The sequence below is a fragment of the Haliotis rubra genome, unplaced genomic scaffold (genome assembly GCF_003918875.1).
Source record: "Haliotis rubra isolate DU_JTF1 unplaced genomic scaffold, ASM391887v1 Scf93, whole genome shotgun sequence".
NCBI classification, from domain to species: domain Eukaryota; kingdom Metazoa; phylum Mollusca; class Gastropoda; order Lepetellida; family Haliotidae; genus Haliotis; species Haliotis rubra.
This window is the reverse complement of record NW_025767668.1, coordinates 334,511-359,984: the sequence shown is the minus strand read 5'-3', so window position 1 is coordinate 359,984 and position 25,474 is coordinate 334,511. Positions and strand designations below refer to the sequence as shown.

The following is a 25,474-nucleotide window of genomic DNA, read 5'->3' as shown; positions in this document are numbered from 1 at the left end:
AATGACTTATATAACGTTTTATTTTCCAGAGATAATCCTGTAATGCTTAGAGCTTAGTTGGGGGTGATTATAGAAATAACTAGCAGTTTTGTGTAGAATGTGTTCAGAGAGCACCTTGTTAGTGAGGTGCTTAATTTGATGAATATGGTCTTCAAACATTACAGATCAGGTATGGTATGCAGTTTATGACTGAGTGTGATGATTAAATGGGTTGTCAGTTATATTACAGTATTACAGGATGTAATACAACACATCTTTATGTGATAGTAATGCCGAAGACCCGTGAAGGTCCGGGTTAGAATGAACCTTCAGTAACCCATGCTTGTCGTTTATTTACAGACCGCGTCATATAGCTGGAATATTGCTGAGTGTGGCGTAAAACTAAACTCACTCACTAACAAGTAAAGTCGAAAGTTGTGATGGAATAGGAATGGGGTGACAAACCATGACTATAATCATGGCAAATCTGGGATTCAAACACCCAATCCCTGGATCCTGACACATCAAAGGGATGTAATTCTGCACAGGAAACATGGTGCCTAAGGTTAATGAGGGATCAAACTTAATGATACTGGTCTGCAGAGGACACATGAATCATCCCTTTACGTCCATCCTACCTTGATTTCACTAAGCTCCTCCACGAAGTTGAACAGCATGGGATTGATGTCCTGGATTCGGATCACAGCCTTGCTGGTCATCAGCTTCAGGTACTGCTTGGACGCCCGACACACCTGTAGTGACCAAACACACACTGTCAGGTGAGAGCTCACTGTCAGGTGTGTACTAACACATCACACATTGCGTGACCACAAACACATTGTCAGGTGAGGTGAAATTGGGTTTAACGTCGTGCTTGAGAATATTTCGCTCATATGACAACGTGCATGCGTGTGTATGTGTATGTGCGGCTGCTTGTACTAGCCCAGACTTAAGCTGGTTTTATAGTGCTAGCCCACTGAGATACCATGCCGCAGTGAAGCATGAATACCCCACTCAGACTCATTATACTGACTCCGAGCCGACCAGTCATTGTTGTACCCATTAATGCCGAGAGCCAGGCAGGGACCAACAAGTACTATATTTTAACTTTTGGTATGTTCGAACCGCGACCTTGCCTCTCGGGCGGACTTCTTACACCACGGAGGCGGTTCACAAACACATTGTCAGGTGAGAGCTCACAAATGATGTGATATTAACGAGCTTTCACTGAGTAACCACTGTACCCACTGAGACTGTTTTGTTTTTAATCTTTATGAAAGGTAGCAGTTCTGATTGTCTGAGAAGCATTAAAACTGGAGACCACTTCTCATTGAATTCTCACCTGGCAAAACAAGATTTGTAGAATCTTCTATACTTGGTTTGAAGATGGAAAACTATGAATTTCTACGTAACATGTAGTAGAACTGACCTTGCGAGGCATGAAGTCCCAGTTGTGTAGCACCCTGGCAGGTACAGGCATCTGGTCGTTCCAGTGACAGAGCTCACAGAAGTAGTTGCCGCTGTAGTCGCACAACCGAGGCTCAGCTCCTCCGGACTCTGGAACACCAACATTGTTAACATGACTGAGTGAGTGAGTTTTACGCCGCTTTTAACAATTTTCCAGCAATATCACAGCAGGGGACACCAGAAATGGGCTTCACACATTGTACCCATGTGGGGAATCGAACCTGGGTCACCCCATTGCCTGTTAACATGACTACAGTGTTATTGGGTGAACAAATTTGACCTGGGAAAGTTTCTTGAGTTTAACAGATGTAATTTGTGATAATTCTTTATGATTTATAAATATCAAAATAAATCTTACAACGAATCTCTCCTACAGGCATGGACGGTGATACCCCAAATTGGAAACAATCCCATAAAAATTGGGATCAAACTTTGCACAGCACTTCTCCTTTAGTCAAAGAAGCTGTTTTCCAAATTTGAAAATATTTTGACCAATTCTTTTCTAGTTATCGTCTGAACAACTTCAAATCTTTAAATTGTTGTAATTTTTGAAAAAATTGAAATATCATAATCAAAATTTGCACTGCACTTCTCCTTTAGGGCCTAGTCACACTTCTGCGTATCCTAACTCCTTATGAGTTGCACATTGACATTTCTTTCATACACAGTCGTATGCACAATACGCACCTCATATGCATCTCAATCGTTTTGTGTACGTTTTATGCATGCCAGCATGCGCACAGTATGGCCCAGTATGCCTGATAGTTTTGGGCATGCACAAAACTATGCTGCATACGCTGTTACACAGGCCATAAGTTATAAATATGCAGTGCATCGGTCCTGCATTGGTCGAGCGCAGTACAAGTCTGTCACGTGTTCATGGGGGATAAATGCAGCAATACGCTGATCTCCCGGCACAAGCTACAAGCCACGTATATTGGATGTATACATAGCGTACTTGCACCGCAGATACAAACGCACGCTGAATGAACCTAGTGAATGCTGACGTATTGTCCTGCAATCGGGCAGCGCAATGTACTTCTTTGTAACTTATGACAAACACACAGATAGCGTACAGATAGCGTACTTGCCGAACATCCAGGGTACACTCAAGATTTGTTATAAATATGCTGTGTATTGAAATTCTTTTATAAGGAACTCATAGGCACTTGATATAGACAAACGTGTGACAGGTTTTAGACAAAGACGGTGGTTACAATTTGTTTAAAACTATCCAACTAATAGCTTTCAAGTTATTGGTTGAACAAAAATGTCTTCAGAGATGAACAGACAGAATTGCTTGGCATAACTATTTAGCACTGATCTTTTAGGTTAATGATATAACAAGATGACTTATTAAATTACAAAAATCGCTCTACCCAACTAAAAAACACCAATAGAGTAAAATATATTGAGTGAGTATATTCCAATATTTCACTGGCGGGTCAACTAAAACAATCCAATCAACAGCATGAGCATCGAAGGTGAATGATAGTCAGTGAAACTGAGTAAATACTCAATTTCCCAGACTATTGATGCAAGGCAACTGTGAAGGTTACTGAGTGAGTGTTTTATGTCGCACTCAACAATATTCCAGCTACATATTCCCGTAGATGGTGCTGGTCTGTAAATAATCCAGTCATCAACAGCATGAGCATCAATCTACGCAACTGGGATACGATGACGTGTGTCAACCAAGTTGCTGAAGATCACTTCTAACCCTGATATCTTACTGAAGGACAGTGGAGACTTGCACTCTGCACATCTGTAGTTCTGTGATGCCAGACCCTTCTGGGGACAGATGGACAGACAGTAGGAGGGGTTCTCAAGCACCTGCAACAACAGAAACAGTCTTCAAAATTCATAGAAAACCAGGAAGGACCCTGAAATCCAATTCATATTTCTTTCTTCCTCTTGGTAAGAAGAAAACTCAAACTTGTTCACATGGAGCCAAAATTACTGCAAGAGAAGATAACAGTTCAATTGCATCTTGAAATTAACCAATGGATATAAAGCATAACTCCCTTTCCTTAACATAGACTTAAGGTAGTCTTAACGCTGAGTTTGTTTTGTACAATGGCACCAAGATCAATAATTGACCAATCAATTCCTGTGTAGCTTCCATCAAATAGTTTTATCCTCATATGCCAAGCGCCAGGCAGGGTAACAACAAGTACCATCTTTTAATGTCATGTGATATGACACTGTATGGGATCAAGCACTGACTTTCCACTCTCCCCCAACATGCCTATTCAGTAGACCAAGGAGTCTTGTTGAAAGGCAGAATCCCCATGAGGGGAGACAAAAGAAGTACACTCCCTGTATTCTACCATGGACTCACCCGCTGCTTGGCACACGTCCTGGTGATGAGGATGAGGCACTTGGCGTGGCAGCTGTAACCACAGTCTGGAAACAAAGGCACACTTGATGAAATTCAACATGGCTTCTAATATCTTAAATCCCAAACTTTCCTTTTGGGATGTTCATTAATCCTTTTTCCCTCAGAGATTCTTTACTTCTCTAAAGTGAGTGAGTGAGTGAGTTTAGTTTTACGCCGCACTCAGCAATATTCCAGCTATATGGCGGTGGTCTGTAAATAATCGAGTCTGCACCAGACAATCCAGTGATCAACAGCATGAGCATCAATCTGCGTAATTGGGAACCGATGGCATGTATCAACCAAGCCAGCGAGCCTGACCACCCGATCCCATTAGTCGACAATACTTCTCTAAACAGAGTTGTATTTGAAAATCTGAAACTCAAGGGTTATATTATCAGCAGCCATACATAAGTAGCATGTTAGTTGCAAGATCCATCTCATCAAAATCTGATCTTTCACTACCCCTCAGTCCTGTCATCGATGAAATGCATGTCCCCTTTATAATGAAATTACATCAGTTATTACCATACTAACTTGACTTGATAAATTATTAATTCCAATATGGGAACTGTCATTGACATTTCCTTCAACTTGGGACTGAATATATATCATTAGCAATATCACAACTATATAAGCTCCCATTAGCCACCATTAGTAATATCACAGCTATGTAAACAGCAGCCATTAGGATTTTTTACACTAAATGATCCCTAAACAGCAGCCATTAAGATTTTTTGCAATTAGATCGAGCCTTACCTATACACTAGATTGAGCCTTACCTATACACTAGATGGAGCCTTACCTATACACTAGATGGAGCCTTACCTATACACTAGATTGAGCCTTACCTATACACTAGATGGAGCCTTACCTAAACACTAGATTGAGCCTTACCTATACACTAGATGGAGCCTTACCTACACACTAGATGGAGCCTTACCTATACACTAGATGGAGGCTTACCTACACACTAGAGAGCCTTACCTATACACTAGATTGGAGCCTTACCTATACACTAGATTGAGCCTTACCTATACACTAGATGGAGCCTTACCTATACACTAGAGAGCCTTACCTATACACTAGATGGAGCCTTACCTATACACTAGAGAGCCTTACCTATACACTAGATGGAGCCTTACCTATATACTAGAGAGCCTTACCTATACACTAGGTGGCACCTTACCTATACACTAGGTGGCACCTTACCTAAACACTAGATGGAGCCTTACCTATACACTAGATGGAGCCTTACCTATACACTACATGGAGCCTTACCTATACACTAGATTGAGCCTTACCTATACACTTGTACCATGCTTGGACCATGCCCCATATGACAGCGTTACACTTCTCACAGTAATGTTTGGAGCCCCGACTCGTCTTCTCTCGGAACTTGTGTCCCACCACAACCTTGACATCTGAAGACACGGGCTCTGAACCCTCCTGGGAAACAATCGAGATATGAGTGAGTGAAGTTTATTCATGCAGTATTTCAGATATATAGAGGATATTCTATTAGTGCCCATGTCATACTATGTTTACAACACGAGTGCCCAAATGTTGGTATTTCCTGAGCAAGAGCAAGGCATATACCGATATTTAGGCACGAGTGTCGTAAACCTAGTATGATATGGGCACAAATATAATGTTCTATTTATTACCGAAGTCGTCAAATTGAGGAAGATAAGCCCAAATCTACTTTTCAAACTACCTGCCCTTGCCGCATGTAGAACGCAACGTCATGAAAGAAACGTGATGTCATAGCATTGTTCATGACCTCACGTCACCATGACAAAGTGATATTTTGCCCTAGGGCCCTAGGGCATCATATGAAAAATATGAACTCCGGATATGTTCACCCGTTCTTGAGGTATCTCAGCTGACAAGCATAACATGTAGTTTAATACTTGACCTCGACATGAATGTCATGCTGAAATCTTCAAAGTGTCGCCATGACCTTGACAATTATGTGAAGGTCACCAAAATCGACTGGGCCCTGCGCCTTCCCGAGATAAAGCTTGCTATTGAATATGAAGAAAATCCAGAGAACGATTCTTGAGATAGCTTAACATGCAGGTAAAACATGAAAGTCCCCTTGTGACCTTGAAATCAAGGTCACGGTCACCAAACCTGACTTGGACCTTTCTTATAGTGTGATGAACCCAGGTGTCAAATATGAAAAGAATCTAATGAACGGTTCTTAAGATACTCCAATTCGTACGTGACGGACAAATATGGACGGGTATGATCTGCACGGATTGCCTAATACTATATCCCCCGCTTAGCGTTAAACGCACGGCGGGGGATAATAATCATGGCAGAGTTGGTTTACCATTTGATAAAGCCTTACTTGAGACCAATGCATGACAACACCCATCTCATGCAAACACACGACTACACCCACCCCACCACCTCCTCCTTCCACACAACAAAACAGGTGCCCTACTTTCAGTTCCTGTTTCTTCATCCTTAGTTGCACCAGTTTCCTGATAAGGTTCTTCTGTTTGTCAGAGTTATGAGGGGCCAACTTGATCAGCTCTACGCAGTTCTCTATAGCAAGGTCCAGCTCCTCACTGCTACTCAAACCGAAGTGACCCTGAAACCAACAGACAACATGTCAGATCTGTACAAGATACAGTGGAGCCAACTTGTCCACACAGTTCTCTATAGCAAGGTCCAGCTCCTCACTGCTACTCAAACCGAAGTGACCCTGAAACCAACAGACAACATGTCAGATCTGGACAAGATACAGTGGAGCCAACTTGTCTCACACAGTTCTCCATAGCATGGTCCAGCTCCTCACTACTACGCAAACCATCTCTGAAACCAAGAGACAACCTGTCCTATCTGTACACGACAGAGTGAAACCAGCTCTGGCACAAGACGGTAAGCTGTCACATTACCGTCTTTCAAGTTGGATTACGTTTATACATGTTGTCATAAGACAAGTAGTAGCAAGCAATCACGTGATCAAACATGGCAGCCTAATCAAAACATTGTCAGCTCATTTCCATTCAGTGCTTAACAAGCTCAATTCAGGTTATTTGGTAAATAACAAGTGTGAAAAGAAAAAGAACAACACCAAAGATTCAGGATGTCACATTTTATCATCAACACAGATTCCTGAGTTCGCATTAATTTCGTGACACATTTTAGACTAGACCCTAGCACTCGCATTAAATTCCTGAGCTGCATTAATTTCACCATTTACAGTATTTGAAACAAAGTCACAAACACCACATGCTAAACGTGCTGAGTTGGGAGGGACCCAAGAACTCTCAAGAGTCAAGCAGCCAAATTGAGTCATCCTTCCAAACTCTTCAAAGTATTCTCTGTGGCCATTGTTGCTTAATTTCCAAATATACCTTTCCATATTTTTATCATCTTCTCTTCCCTGATAAGGCCTAAAAAACAAATGCTGTGGTTCCGATTACCCAACCGACCCTTGCATTCTGGTGCCGACCCTATCTTATTTAGGTGGTATGAATAAAATAAGCTTTCAGATACCATTGCTTTTTCATGTCACCAACGGACATCGGTCACACTGGTAGAGAAAGTCGACATGATGGCTGCATGCTTGATTGAATAAACAATTACACATTGATAAATGTCTTATTAGTTTTTTACTGCTAAATAACTGTAAAAAAAAAAAAAAAAAAATCCTACTTGTCCTAGAGGTGTAATCAGAACCACAACTTTTTTATTTGGCCTAACTTACAAATGTTTGATAGATCACAGATCATGTGCTGATGGAAGTACAGGCTTACAAAGTGATATAGCAGAAACTAATTGTTGTTTGATCTGTGAAGATCAGGGTTAGAATTGGTCTTCAGCAACCCATTATTGTTGTACGAAGCAATCGAAGGGATCCGGTGGTCAGGCTCGTTGACTCGGTTGACACATGTCATCATATCCCAGTTGCGTAGATCGATGATCTCTGGATTGACTTTCCAGACTCGATTATTTACAGACCGCAACCACATAGCTGGACTATTGCTGATTGCTGCATTAAACAACGAACAACAAGCAAGCAATTTGTAGTTTGTTCTCTAACTTCACACAATATTCTCCACTAAAAATCTCATGAATACACACCTTTCCATTAGCAAAAACCAGTTCATTATCATGAACTATTTAAAAAATATTTCAAAACTTCAAACAGCAATAGCCCTATACACATGCATGGATTGTCATTCTTGATTTTGACGATTTTCAAGCAGCTCGATAAATCACTGTAGACCATTAATTTTGACAATCATCTTGCATCACACAGTTGTTAGTGTTTGTTTCTAGCCGGAGTTTTCCATTTGGTTTGAAAATGAAAATCCTACACATGCAAATTTCATGTCATACACTAGTCATCTTTCAAGCTGTATGAACAACTATGGTCATAAGGAAGTGCAAAAAATGCTCTCTCAAAACACTCATTATTATCATATCACTATTGACTGACTCCGATATATCTCCAAATTTGTTCAATCATAAATTAAAAATGAATCTCCACTATTTTTTTTAAGAGTATACAATGTATATGAACACCTTGTGATAAGATCAAATTCCAAATACACAGTTACAGATATAGAAATGTCAGGAAACAGCCAGTGTCACATGTGTAAAAAGGAAACACTTCACGTTTGACTTGGGATTGGATGTGAGATAACGGCCAGAACCTCTCCACTCTTCTGTGTTCCCCTGTAGCAGGGTGTTTCCTGTCAATGTGTCAATGGGTACTTTTATGAAGGTTTAAATCTCTTAAAATTGAACAGTGCCATTAAAGAGAGGGCTCAATGAAAAATGAAAAAGGCTATCTAAAATTCTGTTTATTATGCCTGTTCATTTCTACTTCATATTACATGTTTGTTCAGTTAACTGGTGTGAATACATGTTTATCACATAACATGAATCATCACAAGGAATTATGAACAAAGACATTCAAGTGATTCCATGGCATTTGATTGGTCAACCAAACTGAAGTATCTGCATTTAGCATATCAACGGAACAAGTCAGGACGGTTTCAACTTGTTAAACTAAAGCCTTACTGGATTGTTGGTTTGTTGTTTAACACCACAATATTCCAGCCATATAGAGGCAGTTTGTAAATAATCGAGTCTGGAACAAACAATCCAGTGATCAACAGCATGAGCATCGATCTAAGCAACTGGTCATCTCGCCTGACCACCTGATCCCGTTAGTCGCCTCTTACAACAAGCATGGCTAACTGAAGATCAATTCTAACTCGGATCTTCACGTGTCGCCTTACTGGGGACAACACATGACCACACCCACCATCACCTCTTTCAACAAACACAGAGTGTCCTACTTTTAGTTCCTGTTTCTTCACCCTAGAAACAGCTGGCCGATTGATTAAATATAACATTGAGACAGTCATTGAGTCATAATATTATGTTAAATAATCCCATCTACGTGACTGTGCCGGATGTCCCACTGAGCGTTAATATTATGGCGCAGATCAACAAATTATTGCCAGAATCGTGCACGGTGGATGCCCTGACAGACACTGTACATTGATGACTGTTTTGTAGGTGACAGGGTATACTTAGTGTGAACATGGTAAACACTAACTCTGACATCCAGCAAAATATTACACATCTAACAACAAAATTTGTCCCTGGACAAATTCACAAAAAGTTGCATCCATGCATACAAACTGAATTCCTTCACACATAAAATCAAAACAGCAGTCATGTGTTAATATTTCCCTTCTAAAGTCACCAGGGCGGTGGGGTAGCCTAGTGGTTAAAGCGTTGGCTCGTCACGGCGAAGACCCAGGTTCGAATCCCCACATGGGTACAATGTGTGAAGCCCATATCTGGTGTCCCCCGCCGTGATATTGCTGGAATATTGCTGAAAGCGGCATAAAACTAAACTCAGTCAGTCAGTCTAAAGTCACCACAGTCAGTTATAATGCTGTGTTAGACAGAGATGCAGGTGGGGCGGCGGGTAGTTAAAGCATCCCTTCATCATGCAAATTCCCAGTGTTAAATCCCAACACATGTTGTGTGAAGCCAATTCACCACATCACAGACATAATATATGGAATATTGCTGCAAACATAACAAAGCCAAACACACTCACCACTGGATAAAATTTGGCAACACTGATGCCTTCATAGAACATTAATACATTAAAGAGCATGATCGTGCACCAGTTTAAAAAGTGGCATGTAAATACCTCCTCCTACCTTGTGTCTCCAGCCAGTGAAGCAGTGAGTAGATACACCATGTGTACGTGGTATTAGTCACTGTGTTACATATATATGGATGATTAGAGAAGCTAATTCCTGGGAGCCCTGTCAGTGACTAATTTCCTCGTTAGTTGATGCTAATCTCCTTTGTGTGCTGTTAATTAGCAACAGCTTGTGGAACGAGCAAGCCTCCAGTCACATGACAGCAAGCCTAGTCATCTTGCTGCTTTATGTCATGTGACATAACACATGACACAGCATGGCAACAGATTGTTGAGGATCATCAATACCAGTCTCGGCTGTCTGTCCCTCCATTCACCATCCATGCTGACTTACATCTGTCTCACTGTCTCTGAACCACATATTTTCCCTTCTGCCAAGTCCCCCTGCCATACTAAAGCCCTAAATGAAGCAAGTCTAGATTTCTTCAGTTTCAGGCCCCATCTCACAGGGGCTCCTTTTCGATTTTAATGGGGTTTTCTTGTTTTTGTAAATATTTCATATATTCAGAGTTTTTTTATTTTTTTATTTTTTTTTTATTTTTTATTCATCTTTTTTTTCAGGTACAAAACCATGACATCAAATAATAGTCAAATATAACCCTGCGTTTGTATACAGAGTTTGGCAAGCATATATATAACAAATGACATTGTAGGGAAATGGGTCGGTTGTACGTTAGTATTAATCAAACAATTGGTGACAATCAGACCAAAATCCAACAAATTTGGTAAAATTACAAGAAGACATGGCATGTGTTCTCTCGATATTGTAAACTTTACTTATTTCATATATTCAGAGACTAAGCATTAGTCTAATGCTGACTCAGTCCCACTTATTGTCATACTGATTGGGAATCAACAATAAGTACTACTCAAAAGGTGAAACACATGTTATATTTGGGATTTTACTTTCTCGGTGAAGTAGAGATTCTAGTATCATGTGGAAGGTGGTGGCTGGGTGGGTTAGGCGGCAGACGTTGTGTGCTGGCAATTAAGTACCTGACTCTGAGGGTATTTTTTATGGTGGGTTCAGTCCCATTTTGGATTCGAACCCACACTCTCAGAGTGAGGCACCTAATCGCCAGCACACAAAATCAGCCGTCTCACCCGCTCACCACTGTGACTTGCAAAAAAATGGAAGTCGGACAACTGGTAGTCTAGATCATGGACTTTGTATAACCCTCTGACAAGTGTTAATTGGCATGGCCATAGCTATGAATACACAATGGGACAGGATATGTATTGTTTTTTTTATAAAATTATAACAAAAACAATGATTCATTTTATAGTAGAAATTTTCTGAATAATGTATTTTTCATTTGATTGGAAATTGACACGCAAAGAAAGATTCATTTAGTACTAAATTTCTGAATAATCTATTTTTTTTCTTTTTTTGGGGGGGGTGGTGAGATTGACAACACAACTGATAACAACTTTCTACATAATATACTTTCATTTTATGGATACCGGTAAGCCAAAGATGTCCCAATTTATGACTCCCCTCCAAGTGCGTGTTCCTCTTTTCATAACCCTTGAAGTAGAAAACTTACATATGGTAAGAATAAAACCACACAATGAGAATCCTTGTATCAGTTGATGCAATGTTCAACCTTTACAAATGTTATATTTCACCCAAAACTTTATCTGTCAATGTTCAGTAATTGCCCCATTAAATTGCAACCCCTATCCACACCCAATTTTCAGTGACCTATTTAGCATAATAGCTAATACTAGCTGTCAGTTAGAACAATGATCTACTAACAAGCTTGCCATTAATTTCTTTACAATGTAAACAAAAAGAAATATACAAAGTGAGGCCTACTTTCAAAGTGACTTTGGTACTAAATTGATTGCAAATACCAGGACTTCCATCTGCATGATCAGATAGTTTAAGTCTCCAGTGAATATTGAATATTTGAGTAATCACAATTACAAGAGGAGCATTATTGTCTTTAACAATTTAGAAGTTGCAAGTTACATCTCACTCATAAGGGCTTATTTCAGGCTAAAGAAATGGCCTGTCATTTTGGTGTCTCTCATTTCAGGCTAAAGAAATGGTTTGTACTATTGGTCTCTCTTATTTCAGGCTAAAGGGAAGGGCTTGTACTACGGGTGTCTCTCATTTCAGGCCTACCATACAAACGGTAAACAAATCATTAAAACTGAACTCATATACACCAAAACAGAACACAAATCACCAAAATAGGTGAATAAACTTCCAAAACTGCAAAAATATCCTCTAAAACCGAAACAATACATCTGTAATGGAAGACTAATCGATTGAAATGGAAACAAAACTCGCGTATCAGCTACAAGAGCGCGGGAAAACGGTCGTCGAGCGTACAAAACAGCATTCATAGCAACCCAACACTGCAGTCATAGCATCCTGAAACGACATACTTGTCAAATTGTCAAAGATGGCAGTGAGGGGAGACGAATAGGCTTTGGTACATGTTTTTCGTCACTATGAGTCTAATCTTGAAAATTTTGATATCAAGATGTAGAGCATCAACCCTCTATTGTAGTAAGCTTCAAACCTATGTCCATACTTCTCAGTGTCAGGCTTGCAATTCTGCACAATGTGGTCCCTCGTTCAACCAAAAAGGATTTGTTGTCAACATGTCGTGATACTGTTTCTCTTCAGTTTTGTAAATAAAGTATTCATAGTGTCACATTCAACATTACTATATTTCAGTGATTTAAAAAGTTTACAAAAGCTTTATTCATTCTCTCTTCTTCCCCAGGCTAAAGGGAAGGACTTGTACTATTGCTTTCACTCATTTCAGGCTATCTTATGAATAAACTATTCATACTGAATAAGGAGAGAGGAGGGCTAGGCTATCCTTGCCCCTTATTTCTGGCTAGACAAAGAGCTTGTACTATAAGTGTCCTTTATTTCAGGCTAAAGAAAGGGCTTGTATTAGAGGTCCCTCATATTTCAGGTGCAGACAGGTGCTTGTTAAATGAATACAAACTGACCATGGTCTGTTGAGTTATTGATTACCTTACTACACTCTTGTCAAGTTTATTTAGACAACAAGTTTGTCAATACCTTTTGTTTAATGCAGAATACATAGTCCCGCCACATGTCTACTCATTCAATATCAAGGTAGATACTCTGACTGTTTAAGAAGCAAGAAGGGTTGTGGTGAGGGTGTCAGATTATGGAACCTTTCTCTGGAAAGATTAAGGGAAAGTCAATTTCTCCTAACGGGAAAAAGTCTGTATTTTGGATAAGTACACATTCCAGTTTGTTTGTTTGTTATTAAGGCTACATTCAGCAGTATTCCAGCTGTATGGCGGCACTCTGTAAATAATCTAGTCTGGACCAGACAATCCAGTGATCAACATCATGAGCATCAATCCATGCAATTGTGATACAAGGATGTTTCAACCAAGTCAGCAATCCTGACCACCCAATCGCCATTAGGGACCATTCATACATTGTGGCTAGGGGGTGGTGATGATAGTTTTTATGGAGAAGCATGTACAATGTGAAAGACCCCCCCTAAAATTTATGTACAAAGTAAGTCACCCCTAGTGCATGTCATGTACAAAATCAATGACCCCCTCCTTCCATAATTTTTAAGCATAATTTTTAATAACATCTATGCATAAAGTTGCTGACCCCCCACCTTGTACACGTGTACAAAATTGCTGACCCCACAACCCCTACCTCTCCGAACAAAATGGGTGACCACCCTTAAAATCATCATCACACACCCACCCCACCCCTAGCCATAAATTATTAACGGTCCCTTAGTCAGCCTCTTATGACAAAATGGGTTGCTGAAGACCACTTCTAATCCAGATCTTCAATGGTGCATTTCATGGGTGCACAGTCTGCTCCCTGGCAGGATAAGAGCAGTATACAGGGAAAAGTCGGGCACAGATATATTCTACCAGAATAGAGGAGAGAAGAAAGGGTCAGATGGGACAGGTACCACTTCCAACCAGGATAGTGGATGGCTGATAGAGGATAGAAGGAAGACAGGGGGCTGCAGCCAGGACCAGATGTGGCCAGATACCTTTCTCCAGCACAGTAGATGTCAGCAGGGAATATTCCTTACCTGTCAGCCTATCAAGACTGATCAACCCCTTCCAGCATGAACAGAGTGTCTGATGTGTATGTTTCACTACAGGATTACATAATACACCAACAGCTGAGACCATATAACTCTCATAAAATCTTTACTGCCTACAGAAGTTGCCAGAAACTGCTACTTTCCCCTCAGTTTGGAAGAAACATCAATACCTGTTCGAGGTAACAACAACCAGTCACATCATCAGCATCATCTGATAAGCAGGCTACATCTTTCAACTACAGCAGGGACTGTCTTCAGCAGATCTCCCTGGCAACATCACATTACTCAAGTTCCTAAGCAGCTACACTGGTTTCCAGTTCCAAGACTTCTCCCAATGACATGCAACTTTGGGTCCCAATCTCAAGTAGATTTGCCATCAAGATCATCCTGCTTGTTTACCAATTTCTCACCGGCTGGAATGGCTTCCAGTCTCAAGTAGATTTGCCATCAGGATCATCGTGCTGATGTAAAACTTCCTCGGCAGTGCAATGTCTCCCAATCTCAAGTAGATTTGCCATCAAGATCATCCTGCTGATTTAACACTACCTCGGCAGTACAATGTCTCCAAATCTCAAGTGGATTTGCCATCAAGATCATCCTGCTGGTTTACCATTTCCTCAGCGGCTGGAATGGCTTCCAATCTCAAGTAGATTTGCCATCAAGATCATCCTGCTGATTTACCACTTCCTCAGTGGCTGGAATGTCTCCCAATCTCAAGCAGATTTGCCATCAAGATCATCCTGCTGATGTAACACTTCCTCGGCAGTACAATGTCTCCCAATCTCAAGTAGATTTGCCATCAAGATCATCCTGCTGATGTAACACTTCCTCGGCAGTACAATGTCTCCCAATCTCAAGTAGATTTGCCATCAAGATCATCCTGCTGATGTAACACTTCCTCGGCAGTACAATGTCTCCCAATCTCAAGTAGATTTGCCTTCAAGATCATCCTGCTGGTCAACACTGTTCTTATCTGAACAGCATTGTTCAAGCTCTCAGAACAATAACCTCCTAGGGAAGACCGTCTGCTAAACAGTGAAGGAGCATCAAAATCCAGCTGATATATTTGTGTGGCATTTCAGAAGTTGGGAAGTACAATAGTGACAAATTCTATGGCCAACAATTTCTTTTATATTTTTCATACAGATTGTACCATTGCGACACAGCTGCTACACTGTGGAACCATCACAGCATCAGTCTCAAACCGATTTCCTCCAAATATAAAACACATCTATTCAGCAAAACCTAAAACATTGCACTATTTCCACAAGAACTGTATTGTTGAAACACAAGCGCCAGAAATATAAATGACATCGGATGCCACTATGCACAAGGACACCATTACTACTCAGAGTGCCTGAAGCCCATCACTTCATGACACTCATCACCTAGCTGAAGGTAAGGCTTACTTCGTCTTTCACAGTCGCCTTGATTACAATTACATTAACAGTAATACTGTTTACAGAGACATTGTTAATCACCTCAGAGGCCCAGATAAGCTGCGTATCCGGGTAAAATATGCATAGAAAATTTCCAAATTACGCATTGAAAAATAATTGTTGTGTACCAATTACGCATTTAAAATGTTAGATACACAAAAAGTTTAAAACAAATGCGTACAGAATATATTTATAAAAATCGCTTGCGTAATGAAAAAGACATCGATTGCTATCATGTTGTACTGTTAGTATAGGACAAGTGTTGTACTGTCAGTATAGGATGAGTGATTTTTTATGAAATCATTTCCATTATATTTAAGTTGGTTTTGATTAGGTATGACATAAGGCAGAACATATCTCCTTAGTAAACTTACTCAGTCACATAATACTTAGGTGAGTAAAATGACTGAAATATGCACATATTTGAAAGCGGTGGGTAACGGAAAATGAAATACCCACTCAACATTCATAATACCCACTCCACAAAAATACAGTGGGTACAGTACCCACATGAGCTAAATCTTATCTGGAGCTCTGCACCTCTTACGACAAAATTGTAGGTTGCTGAAGACCAGTTCTAACCCAGACCTTCACGGGAATTATATCTTATGAAGATAATTTAGGGTCTGTATATTCCACAGAGTATGCTCATTTCAGAGACTAGATGTTAGTTCGGTAGTTACCTAATACATAGAATTCTAGTTAGTGTTTTTTCTTTAGTTGAACTGTGTTACGAGTTGATTCCCAAGTAAAACCCAAACAGTGAATGAGTCTGTAAAAAGAACTAGGTGTGGCACCAAGACACAACAAAGAAATATAATGTAATTAACAATTGTATTCTAAAATTAACTAAGTTCACAAATCAATACAAAGGTGTCACAAAATAAAATGGCAGTACAAATTCAGAGTCAGTATAATACTAGGGCAGTGATTATAGCAATCACAGGGGTTTGTAACACACCAAAACTGCCATCAAGGTATATACTGTCACTGACAGGGTCTTAGTACTATATAAAAGGAAAGGGATGTAACAAGGTCAACACACCAGGTTCGTTTCAGGGCGAATTCAACAATACTCACTGTATTTATCCCATTTAAAGTTGCACACATTTCAAGCCAATAGATTTACCTACAAAATGAGACATACAGCACAAAAATCGATGCAGTACTTTGGGAGCTAGGGTCTTCGGAAGCTCGAAAATTGTGATTTCTCGATTCCAAGCCAAAATCCCTGCTCAGAATTTGTAGCGGTAACTCACCCATTTCCTTGTTTTTTAAGTAATCTAACAATAATTACAAAACATATGCATTGGAATAAAAACTGGCATTTATTCTTTCAGGGGCTGCGAGAACATGCAACAGGAAATCAGTAGGCCAACATGCGGTGGCTCACAAAAAGGAGATAGTCAAATTCCCCCACACACACTAGTAAAGTCTAACACGTGAAATATCACATAATGCTACTTAGATATAAATATGAACATGTAAGTATGCCTACTGCATAGTGACCCTTAAGTATTTTGTACACGCCACGCCAATAATACTACTGGGAGGGTGGGAGGGATTTTTGTCAAGTGCAAAGCAGTGCATGCCTGCACGCCTTGTCGCCTAAGCGTAGGCGATTGCAGCGCCGTTTCAAGGGAGCTAACTCTGTTCTACTGTAGATGTTACGTACAAGGTGAAAAATGTGGTCAAAGGGAGGTAACTCTCATCCTAACCCAAAATACATGTTATGACATAAAATAACACTTTAAGTAATCTAACAATAATTAAAAAAACATATGCATTGGAATAAATACTGGAATTTATTCTTCCAGGCTGAGAGAACATGCAACAGGAAATCAGTAGGCCAACATGCGGTGGCTCACAAAAAGGAGATAGTCAAATTCCCCCAGCCCAAAGAGAATAAAAATGGATATTATGTATAAAAGATAAAGATTTCAAAAAAATAATTTTTGACTCAATATGGAAAAAAGGGAAACTGTTCATGTGCAGAAAATATGGCTGCACAGCCTATAACAGTCCAAACCAACAAACATGGAAGTGTTAACTTATAGTGCATGTACTCCAGACTATCTGGAAAGACTACAAGATCCATATACAGTACAACCAGAAATTATGGAGAATTTAAAGATTGTAAATTTGTTATTTTTTTCACACATTATTCACGTATTAAATGTGAATATTAGCAGAACATAACTCCAGATTCAAAGTTAGTATTTTGTCAAGTCACCATGGGCAGCAATGCAGGCTTCAATGCGGCGGGGCATACTACTGATCAAAGAAGTTAGAAAGTCCATGCTCTCCCAATATCGGACCACCTCTTCTTTCATTTCAGCAATATTTGTCAGATTTTTCTTATTGACACTTTCCTTCATAAGTCCCAAAACATTTTCTATTGGATTTAGGTCAGGGCTATAGCTTTGCCAATCTAATAATGTCATATTTTGGGTCCGAAACCAGGCCTGTGAATGCTTTGAACGATGTTTTGGGTCGTTGTCCTGCTGGAAAATCCAAACATTTCCATAGAACATGTGAGCAGATGGAAGTAAATGTCCCTCGAGAATATCTGTGTACCTCTCACTATTCATATTCCCTTCAAATACACAGAGGGGCGTTTCCCCTAACACATATATGCCACCCCACACGTTAAATTTCGGACTGTACTTTGGGCGCTGATGCAAAGGTTTTTCAGTTTGTTTGGTCCAGAATTTCAGTGTATTAGGAAACAGCCACACAGAACTTTCATCTGAGAAAATCACATTGTCCCAGTTAAAATTTCTATGCTGTAAGCACCAGTTCAACCTTCGCTTCTTTTGTTCAGGTTTCATGATCGGTGATGGAATTCCTCGACTTTTCTGCCAACCCATTGCATGCAGCTCAATTTTAATTGTCTCCTTACAGACAGCCACAGTTCCTCTATCAATCATATCCAGCCTTAAGTTTTCTAAACTCATTCGTTTGGTTTTAGAAACAAGAATACCAAGCCGCCTCCTGTCACCGACAGTCAATTTTCAGGGCCTACCTGCGCCTCCCTGGTGCTCAATGCCATATCAATTTGCAATATTTTTCAAAACATGATAAACAGTGGACAGAGGGATGCCTGTTCTACTTGAAATCACTTTAGCTGATCTGATGTCCTTGTTATAATACTCTAAAATCAACTTCCTCTTCTCTAAATCATCCATACTGAGGATCACTGAAAATGTCGTCTGCTAGCAAGTAAACAAAGGGGGATAACTCTTCACAAACTAATAAAAAAGGATTAACGGAGTTGTCTCTCTTGAATGAAACCAAGCTCTTGATAGCTGGTCAAGGTTGTTTATACTAGAAATCCAATTAAACATATTCCTAAAATTCTCAATAATTTCTGGTCATACTAATATACAGCAATCTAATGTTACACAATCAATACTCAATTTTCAACTACCATAAACCTCCTTCACCAATGTGCAGACAAGGATCTTCCAAACTGATTCATAGCATCAAGTTTTTGTTTTGCGCTAATGTCCAGGTAACGCAAGTAGGCGTTACTCTTCCAAAACCCTAAATCCTGTACAATCTTTCCTGCTAGACCCGACTGGAAACCCCAAGTAGCCCCTCCTCGTCTAAACAAGTGGCCAGTAATGTTCTCCTTCACACCATGAGACTTCATAATATATTGTGCTGTATCAATGAATGTCCTGTGCGTTCCCCTGATTGTCACACAACAGCGACTGTGAACTGTCATCCAGGCCGGGATGTATGCGAAGTAGTCCGTAAATTGCCGCAACCGGATCTAAAGGGTGGTCCGGAAATTTTGGTAGGTATCTTCCCATGTACAGTGGACTCTGTATAATCCAATGACTCCATGCTTGAATACTTTTCAAACAGTACCATACATTGTAACTGCCTTATACAATGTATCATCAAAAAATATGTCGGAATTCACAGATTGTCGGATAATTCAGATGTCGGATTATACAGAGTCCACTGTACCTGTTTCCAGTTCTGGTGCCATTATGCACTTTCTTGCCAGTGCCAACCTTAACAATTGCACCATAAATTACAACATGCAGCACTGCAAACTTCGACTGGAACTCTAACATTGTTGAGCAGTGAAGAAAATGGCAGCTGGTATGACGTTTCCATGTTTGTAAAAAGTGGGTCAGTGCCCTCCGTTGTTTGCTGTAAGCAGTAAATGCTTCAAAACCGATACTATCGTTTGTTTTTATTTTATCAAAAATTCTATCCATTTTAGTTATAATAACGGTAACACAATTTTTCAGGGCATTATCATTTGCAGAAGCCCGAGGTATTTCATTAACTGCCTGAGGAAGTAGTAAATTATAGTAATTACCTCAGGTTGAGAGAAGTGGTCCTCCGCAAGGCCAAGGTCAGCGTATGTGATGTCGTCAGTGTCGGACGTCCCTGACATCATCCCCCCTCCGATGTCCGTCCATGTGTCACTCCCTCCCGACCCTGTCACAAACACATGACATTCAATAACACAGAACAAGAGTCACGCTGTAAAACAATCCAGCAGAATTTTTAAGAACACTGCTCTGGGGTACAGTAGATGTTTTATGTGTGACAGAAGAATCTGTTTTCAGAGAACATCACGCAGCAAGTGTGATATAGTACATGTGAAGTTCTTTCTTATCATTCGTCATCTAAGTCCACACTCCGGCGCAGTGATGACTTAGCATAACATCACTGCCACAGGCTAATTTGCATATCACGTGACCAGACTTTTCTCTTGTTTGTAAACAAACTAGAGTATTCGTAAATAAGAAGAGACTGGCCTAATGCAAGCTTTTCGGCGTGCTCTTCATAATGTTTTACATTGTTACATAAATATTCTTCTACAACTGCGACAGTAAGGTTTATGACAGTACATATTTATATATCAAACAGGCTGCATCGTTTGCTCTCTGTCAGCTTTGATGACAGCACGTGGAGCTGTACAAGTTACTACAACCTATGTGAAAAAGGATCGATACGCAAATTGAAATAGTATTACACGTTTTAAGATATTGTTTTCAGTGAAACTAAACCATTCTATCAAAGACGTTTGATTAGATGTGTAGACTCGTCAAAAATAAAAGGGTTAAGATATATGTACATTATATTGATTTGACTGTGTAAGATGTGACTAATTGTCACATCTTTCTTGCCTGTGGCAGAGGTACTATGCTGGTCGCATGGAACTCTGGGTAGGAGAGTGATCTAAGTCCAAAACAAGTAAAATTCAGGAAGGGAAAGAATTTTTCTATTATACAGATGGCGACTGCAGACTTCTAAACTTCAAAAAGTGATAACCACATATTTCTTATTGTTATTTTCAAGGATGTATGTCACGCTGGTAGAGTCAATGTTTGCACGGCCTAGCCTGAACGGTGTGGCATAACATTTGGACATTTCAAACTTCTAGTTTGAGGAAAAACTATATTATTATTATTATTATTATTATGATCATGATGATTATAAATTGTAATGTGATTACAGGTCAGCCAGATGACATCATTTGGGCATTTAAAGATGTTGATTATGCTGCAAAACAATATGAGCAAATACCAGTTATCATGATTATTGATAAAGAAAAAAGTACTCACATTTTAGATAAACATACGTGAATTTCATAAAAGTCGTTTGAGTTGTTCCCGAACCTTACCTTTCCTCCACTGGAAGCAACCTACCCTCGTATAACTATGACACAGACCGCCTCCGTGGTGTAGTGGTTAGAGTGTCTGCCCGGAGAGCGGAAGGTCGCAGGTTCGATCCCCGACCGCGTCATACCCAAAAGACGTTAAAATATGGTACTTGTTGGTCCCTGCCTGGCGCTCGGCATTAATGGGTACAACAAGGACTGGTCAGCTCAGAGTCAGTATAATGTGTCTGAGTGGGGTATTCATGCTTCACTGCGGCATGGTATCTCAGTGGGGTAGCACTATAAAACCAGCTTCAGTCTGGGCTAGTACAAGCAGCCGCACATACACATACACACGCATGCACGTCGTTATATGAGCGAAATATTCTCAAGCACGACGTTAAACCCAATTTCACCTCACCTCACCTCACTATGACACATATATGTGAAACATTGCTAAAGTCATCTTAATACAGTACTTATAATATGACAAGTTTTATATCCAAAGACAGTTGTGCTTTACACATCAGATTCAGAAGCAGTGCATATAATTATAAATAGAACATATTTCATCCCTCATTACATCACACATACATCATATGGCATAGCAAATTAAATATTCACCATTTTGGGCACCATTAAGTACATACCAGACTTGTTGCTGTCTGATGATTGTGTTCCTTGTCTTTGAAAATAGTTTGGTGCCGAATCGGAAAAGTGATCATCGTCCATATGAATGTCTTTATTAAAAGGATTAAACCTCTCACGGGGAAATGAACTGTCTTTTTGAGGAGAGCTATTAGTACTAGATTCAGATGTTCTGGCCTGATTTTCACGAGGATGTCTTTTCACAGTATCACCTTCAGATGACCTTGCACTTGACCTTGACCCAAATCGTCCATGAACGCTAACAAAATCAGGTAAACCTTCACTGAAAGCGGCACTACGTCTCCGATAAACTGTGGAGCTTGGAATATCCAGGGATTGTAAGTTATCATCACGATTAGTTCTGTTATGTCCTGAGGTCAAGGTCACATTTCTTATTGGGCTATCAGCGTCAATATGGTTTATTTGTTCCTCTTCTTCAGAATCTGATTCAAATCCAGAAAATTTGGTTATTCTACCTCCACTTATTTTTACTGTGGCTGTGGAAGATTCGGACGCGTGAATAATTCCTCTCTTTTCACGGTCTTTTGATTCAGAAGTCATTGTGACACTGGTAGGTGGCAATCAATTGATCATTTAATTCATGGTCATTTCAAAGCAATCCTTTCACTTCCACTGCACTGAACAGATGAGCGATGGACATATCCTGAAAATAAAAATAAAATAGAAATATTACTTGTAGATATCTATTTATTATCAGTATACATATATATTGATCATGCTGCAAAACAAAGTTAAAAGACTTTCACACAATATCCTTGTATCTCTTCTGTTTTGCAAAATCAGGTCAAAGTGAACAACATCATAAGTCAATAAAATAGAAGCCAATTCTTAGTAAAACCATCTCCTTGTAATGTATACATCAAATATTTACGAATTTGTCCACCCCTTTCCTTGTAGTTTCTATTAGACATTGAGTTGCACACCAAATAATTATTAGATTTTACACTTTGTTAGTTTTCTTTATAGAAAATGTTCAAGACATCATTTATTTACTGCTGATATATGTGATTCACACAAAGCATCAGTCTCTTGCTGGAGTATACATATAGCACATTTTGCCAGGTGAGTGAGTATGGTTTCATGCCGCTTTTAGCAATATTCCAGCAATATCAAGGCCTGGACAGTAAACTGACATGGAAAACAAATGATTACTTGAAACTGACATTATGGACTCATCCAGTGATATGTATTTCAAAGCCATTGTTGACCAATACATTACGTCAGACAGTGGGCCATATTATCCTGACTGTAGCTGATTAACTGCAGTGTTTCATCTTGACCTTCAAACCTAACATTTCCTCGTAGGAAGTCTGAAGGTACTGGCAAGTAAGGATACAGTGAAGTGTACAATCAGATATAATTATCATTAAGATCAAAGGACCTGTACACGCACATTCTGTATTTTGTCAAAGATTTGTCAATGATTATTTTTTGCATGCAATTTATGATTTCTCTGTCTATTCTATATGTATCTATGCATCATGTACAACTCAGTAATTTTCAATAGTTAGTGAATGTCAGTGATAATTTAGAAAAACCTTGATCAACCCAATAACTGACCCACACAAGCATGTTGAATATTGTGGGCAACAGTCTTTCCTAGAGTACGAATTACACATTTGTGTCCCTTTGTTTTTGTACTCCATATTTCAACAGCCAATGTGACCACACAATCTACACTTGTGGTGACTCTTCTACTAACTAAGGGTATTGTAAGGTAGTGGTATAAACCCCAACATCTGATCTGCATCAAAGGGTGAACAGCCGTACAAACTTCGATCCAGTGACAACCTTTTTCACTAGCTCACAGAGTTTGTAGCTTATCCTGCTTGAACAAGACAAAAGTGTTTCTGTCAGTTCTATTCAGTTCATTTATGAGCATTGAGTTGTGTTTTAGAATTTTAGCACTCAAATGCTCCCAGTCAAGTAGATCAACCATCAACTTATATTCACTTGTCCTCACAATCTTGGTCTTGTGGACCAGTGACTTTAATAGACTGGTGTCAAGGTCTGAGATAATGCACTTCATACAACATAAAGGTTGAAGTATAAATACATTAGATCAACAACAGACACTGACTTTGTGCAATAATGCATTCTGTAAGTACAGATGTGATATTTCTTCAAAAATATCTTGCAACTTGATCTTATCAACAACTGCACAGCCAGTGGAATACAATTCTGAAACTATTGCACTGCAGCAGTGGATGACTAAGTATGTCTAAAATTCTGTTTCCTACGTTAAGAATAAACATGTTATAAGTATATACTCAAAGACGTCCCTTAACAGATATCACTAAGGTCATCTCTGCTTTAGTGAGTGAGTGAGTTCAGTTTTACGCCGCACTCAGCAATATTCCAGCTATATGGCGGCAGTCTGTAAATAATCGAGTCTGGACCAGACAATCCAGTGATCAACAGCAGGAGCATCGATCTGCGTAATTGGGAACCAATGACATGTGTCAACCAAGTCAGCGAGCCTGACCACCCGATCCCGTTAGTCACCTCCTACAACAAGCATAGTCACCTTTTGTGGCAAGCATGGGTTGCTGAAGACCTATTCTACCCCAGATCTCCACGGTTCCATCTCTGCTTTATAACAACGGAGACAATGTGGTAGCCTAGTGGTTAAAGCGTTAGCTCATCACACTGAAGACCCAAGTTCAATTCCCCACATGCATGGTACACTGTGCGAAGCCCATTTCTGGTGTCCCCCGCTAAAAGCTGCTTAAAACCATACTTACTCACTGCATATTTCGGATAGAAACAACTGACCAAATAATTACATGAGTTAGTTTACTGACAGAGCAGCATGTTGTGAATACAATTTATTTCATTTTCAACATTTCAGATTTGTTACCATCTGATCAGCGCTTTGAAATGAAACTATCATGGTCACGTGAAATAACATGTGTTCATATAGACGATTGGTATCAGTGACACACTGTCAGAGAAATGCCATCACGATAACTACACCAGAGTGACAACTCTGTGAAAAAACACGAAATAAGGTCAGCATGTAAATGTGTTAATGGAATTGCGTAATGAACGATATAAACTGAGAAGCTAGGTGAATCAACTCTGATACATTCCTAAAGGAATAAACATACTGGCCATATAATCATGTCGTTATATTGTTTAGGCAACAAAGGAACTGACTGGAGAGAGGAACGAACAACCCACTGACTCGAGCGCAAAGTGTAGGTCACTGATTAACGCAAATGCTGTACCAACAGAACTTTTGTGCTGATGTCCGTCTGTTGAGCTTTCATTAAATTCTTCTTTGGCTATTTACCTCGAAACTGGTTTCCAGTTATATCTATATGGGTATGTTGCCCTGATTAGGAATGTAACGCCTGATACAGCTTAGACTAACCTTCTTCTGGACCAAAACAAACTCGTGACGAAAATACAATGACCTGAACCGGAAGTACTTGTTTCATCACATTCCGTTCATAAACACTAAACCGGTTTCAGAACACACCTTCGATTGGCGTGAGGCCCTGTATGAAGGAGGATGTATTTCTATTCGTAGTCAATACAGTACAACACGACATACCTCTTTTAACACACACCATTTACATCTCAGACGAAGATAAACAAGAACGACATTTTAAA

At 39.7% G+C, this 25,474-nt stretch overlaps 1 protein-coding gene across 1 annotated transcript in view; it reads right to left on the bottom strand.

Annotated features, from left to right (window-relative positions):
• The window catches only part of LOC124264586 (differentially expressed in FDCP 8 homolog A-like), a 29,827-nt gene extending 4,557 nt beyond the window's left edge, over positions 1–25,270 (bottom strand). Inside the window, 9 exon segments of the mRNA XM_046699333.1 lie at positions 618–731; positions 1,409–1,536; positions 3,180–3,279; positions 3,788–3,852; positions 5,128–5,272; positions 6,276–6,425; positions 19,898–20,019; positions 21,838–22,499; positions 25,152–25,270. Coding sequence (XP_046555289.1) covers positions 618–731; positions 1,409–1,536; positions 3,180–3,279; positions 3,788–3,852; positions 5,128–5,272; positions 6,276–6,425; positions 19,898–20,019; positions 21,838–22,396 — 1,383 coding nt within the window. The 5' untranslated portion in view covers positions 22,397–22,499; positions 25,152–25,270.
• Between the last annotated feature and the right edge of the window lie 204 nt (positions 25,271–25,474).